Source organism: Orycteropus afer, unplaced genomic scaffold (genome assembly GCF_000298275.1).
Source record: "Orycteropus afer afer isolate SDZICR_OR568_19922 unplaced genomic scaffold, OryAfe1.0 scaffold00289, whole genome shotgun sequence".
NCBI lineage: Eukaryota > Metazoa > Chordata > Mammalia > Tubulidentata > Orycteropodidae > Orycteropus > Orycteropus afer.
This window is the reverse complement of record NW_006921876.1, coordinates 3,640,549-3,644,808: the sequence shown is the minus strand read 5'-3', so window position 1 is coordinate 3,644,808 and position 4,260 is coordinate 3,640,549. Positions and strand designations below refer to the sequence as shown.

Sequence of the window (4,260 nt, the reverse complement as noted above, 5' to 3'; positions counted from 1 at the left end):
TTGACCCACCAGCCTTCTGATTAGTAGTCAAGTGCTTTAGCCACTATGCTACCAGAACTCGTGGGGGCAGGGATGGGAGTGCAGAATCAGAAGGGAAATCTTTTAAGAGAATTTCCTTAGTGAAATCCAACCAATTTTTAAGAAGAGAGGCAAGGGAAGAGGAAGTCTGAAAGACTTGCACGTGGCAGATTTCCAGGGTAATTTTTCAAAGATATTACTTGCCTCAGGAGATGGCAGACCCCATCTGGAGGTCTCACCTGGCCTGGCTTCAAAAACCAGGCACCTTTAGAAGCCTGAAGCAGGCCTGGGAATTTACTTTTGGCTTTGGGTTTCCTTCCTCTGTGGTGACAAGTGATTAAAATGACCACTGAAAGGTAGGAAGATCAAGAGGGACAGCAGGATAACTCTTTAGGAATGCATATATCCCTTCCCATCCACACACACTTACAATTATCTAAGAAAGGTCAAAATCAACCACAGCACACACCACAATGTTGCAGGAACAGCACTGGGCAGAGCCTGGTAGAAACTAGGTTCTGTCAAAGCCCATTCAAGGAGTTCAGTGACCAAGGGGCAAAACTATTACATAAGGCAGTTTCATGAAAAGGAAATCCCCACCCTCAGCAACATGATAAGAATTCAGCGACAGCATTAGAGTATGGCTCATAGCAACCATCTCACATTAAACACAATGAATGACCAGATTAAATGTCTGAAAACCAGCCAGCTGCATTTATTATTACCCAAATTTGCTGATGGAAGGGGTGCTTTTCGGTCCTCACTGAATGGAACAAAAATAGAAGGGAAAAACATTGTTCCTGGTCATATCTACTCCATTCTTGAAAAACCAATTTTGCCAAAATAAGTATACCCCTTTGCTGCTATCCATATTCCCATTCCACACCCAGACAAAAAGCAACAAAAGCCAAACCCACCCAAGAGGAAAGGAACCGCTCTGCCTGGCCCAGTAAAACATGCCTTATGTAAGAGCTGTGTGCAAACTCACAACCCCCAACCGCCCATCTCTCCCCCTCACAACAAAACTATTTGAGCACTTGCTCGCAGAGACATGCAACTCAGACAAACGGAAAAGAACGAGGGTAAAATTCCCAAATCCCCAGAAGCGTTAAGGTGGGAAAGGTCGTCTGTGCTGGAGCAAATCCTTTGTCAGCCATAAAACTTCTTGACCTTTTAAAGCTTAGTTAGATCTTGACGTTGTAGAGACCTGTTGTACCAGTTTTTAAATAGTCTCAAAGAAGTTGTCCAGATAACTTTTTTTCTGAATCCAGCATTCATAAGTTTTGTTTCTATTCAGGGTTTTTTCTATGTCTGATCATTAATTGCTTTTGAAAAAAAAAAAAAAAAACCCACACAACAATAAAAACTGAAACACCTCTGTCACCAATTTCCCCAAGCTTCAGAAAGTGAAGGAGGGGAATGGAAAAAAGTGTGTATGTGTGTGTCTGTATTTGGGTGGGTGCACACACACAGCGCTAGAGTTCTTTATTCATAAGCAAGCCGAAGACGAGGCGTTAGGCTGCTGGGTCACAGGGAAGAGCACCCTGGGGAAGGGTCTGTTGAAGAAGAGAGCTTTCTAACTCCAGACAAATGCTTTCAAAATACCATTGGCTAGGTGGCTGTTTCCTCGGTGGTGGAAAACATCATTTAAAGTCCTTTTCATGTTCTCATAGCAGGCAAAATACATGGCGTGGGCAGGACCCGCACCCATCACCATCACGTTGATGCCCCGCAATGGCCTCCAGAACCCTTCAGTCCGAACAATTTTCTTGAGGGCTCCATAGACACTTGTGTACTGGGCTTTGGGATCTGGCTGCAGACTCTGCATTCGGGTCTAGAGAAAGGGGAGAAGAGAAAACAATAAAATGGGAGTTAATGAGGCCAGTCAGGAGCAAAAGGGGGACCCAGAAGGGAGAGAGAGGAACAATTTTCATCACTTAAAGGATTTCTAAGGCGCCTTGGTGGAGCAGTAGGTTAAGCACTCAGCTTCGAACCAAAAGGTGGGCAGTCCAAACATACCAGCTACTCCAAGGGAGAAAGACGTGGCAGTCTGTTTCTGTAGAGATTACAGTCTCAGAAATCCTATTGGGCAGTTCTACTCTGTCCTATAGAGTTGTTATGAGTTGAAATTGACTTGATACCAATGGTGTTTTGTTTATTTTTTTAAAGGATTTCTGGGGGAACAAAACATATTCATTCTATCACTTCTGGAGTACTCCCCACTCCCACACTCTATCCTCACACATTCACACAGATCTCATTAAGCAGGGATGGGACATTGTGAACAGGAAGAATTTGGAGTGAGAAGGCCTTGCCCTGCCATTTGCTATTTGCAAGCTGTGAGGCCTCTGATGAATCACTTAACCTCTCTGGATCAAAGGAGCTTCAACTTTTTAGCTGAAAATCACAGAGTGAGGGCTACAAAGTTGCTGTAAGCATCAAATGAAACAATGCACATGAAAACCCTTAGTAAACTCAGAGTCCTAGAGAAATACCAGTATTATTATTATGGGGGAATTCTCACTCTGGTCCCAGTCTTCCCCATCCTCACTAAATCTGAAACTTCCTATTTAGCCTCTATCAGAAAAACTCCTCAGAACTCTCCACCTCTCATTCCCTGATCCTTTCTAAATACTTTTTAATGTTTCACCTTTATTTAAAAAAAAAAATAAAGAAAGAAAACCACTCCAAATTTACTGCCATCGAGTCAATTCTGACTCATAGAGAACCCCTTTGGGTTTCTGTGGTGTTAAATCTTTATGGAAGTAGATTGCCCAATCTTCCTTCCATGGAGCAGCTGGTGGATTTGAACTGCCAACCTTCTGGTTAGCAGTCAGATGCCTCAGGTACACCACCACCAGAGCTCCTTCTTTATAAATTACCACTTAAAATATAAATGGCCTTATTCTTAATCTCTTCCTAAGTATACAGTCTTGTCTCCTCAAGGGCAGTTCCATCATGGACTTGACTAAGAAAGAAATATTTGCCAGAGAAAGACCCACCTGGCTCAGCCCTTCGAAAGCAGCAGAATCCCACCCACTTCCAACCCACCCCCCCCACCACCACACACACAGCCTAGAGGAGAGGGCCTCCAACTTATGGCAGGAACAATGTTTTCTTTCCAAATAAAATCATGCAGGAAACTTAATACAGGAAGTCCTCAACATATGACAGGGTTCTGTTCCAACAACGCCATCTTAACACGGTCCTGACATAAGTCAAATACCTCATCTTTTTTTTTAAGTTTTCATTAATATTGCCTTATCAGTATCTTTATAAATCTGATCTTTATTTGTCTTTAGAATTTCACACTAGAATGATAGCATCAGCAAATTATGCACCACAAAACTGTACGTAGTACATATTATTAATGATAAAATATACAAAACAAAAAGACAGTGGTAAGTATGGTTCCTCAATAAGTCAGGGGGCTAACTGTATATTACATGGAAGTACAGCTTCTCTGATTGCCCAAGGGGCAAAGGGCCTTGAGTCTCCCTTTCACTTTCTAAGGCAGGGACCCTAAGGAACCTGAAGGCTCAGAGTAGCAGTGCGAAACCAATGACCTAAATTAGTGGTTTTTCTACTTTCAGATTTTACCTGCTAATGAAACCACAATGTGGACACATCATTACCAGTTTTTTATTTTGCTAAGAAAGGATATAAAAACAACAATTACAATAATTTGCACAGTCATCACCACCCTCGATTACAATCACCATTTTCTGAAAGAAAGAGCATTTAAATGCTTTTTTAAAAAGGGCAAGGAAGACTTCCTCTGAATATAAAGTGTTCTTTAAATTAAATGTAGCTTTATTAAAAACTCATTGTTGTTATATACTATCAAGTCAATTTCAGCTCACAGCAAACCCAAAATGAAAATTACAAGGCTGTAATTTTTTTTTTTTTTTCATTGTGGCAAAAACACAACAAGACATTCGCCAACATTAACAACTTCCACATTTATAGCTAAGGGACGCTGATTACATTTTTCATGTTGTGCCACCATTATTGCTATCCTTTTCCAAAATATTTCACCACCTATTAAGCATAAACTCAATGCCCCCCAAACAAAACCATCCCCTTTCCCCCTCCTTCCTATCCCTGTTGTTGTTATGTACCGTCGAGTCAACGCCGACTCACTGCGACCCCTCCTTGGGTTTCCGAGGTGGTATCACTATGGAAGTAGATTCCCCAACCTTCCTTCCGAGGAGTGGCTGGTGGGTTTGAACCTCCAGCCTT

At 42.0% G+C, this 4,260-nt stretch overlaps 1 protein-coding gene across 1 annotated transcript in view; it reads right to left on the bottom strand.

Annotated features, from left to right (window-relative positions):
* SLC25A37 (solute carrier family 25 member 37) overlaps positions 1-4,260 on the bottom strand; it is a 52,132-nt gene that overhangs the window by 3,672 nt on the left and 44,200 nt on the right. Inside the window, exon 2 of the mRNA XM_007950842.1 lies at positions 1,624-1,852. Within this exon, the coding sequence (XP_007949033.1) occupies positions 1,624-1,852 (229 nt within the window). The remainder of the gene's footprint in view (positions 1-1,623; positions 1,853-4,260) is intronic.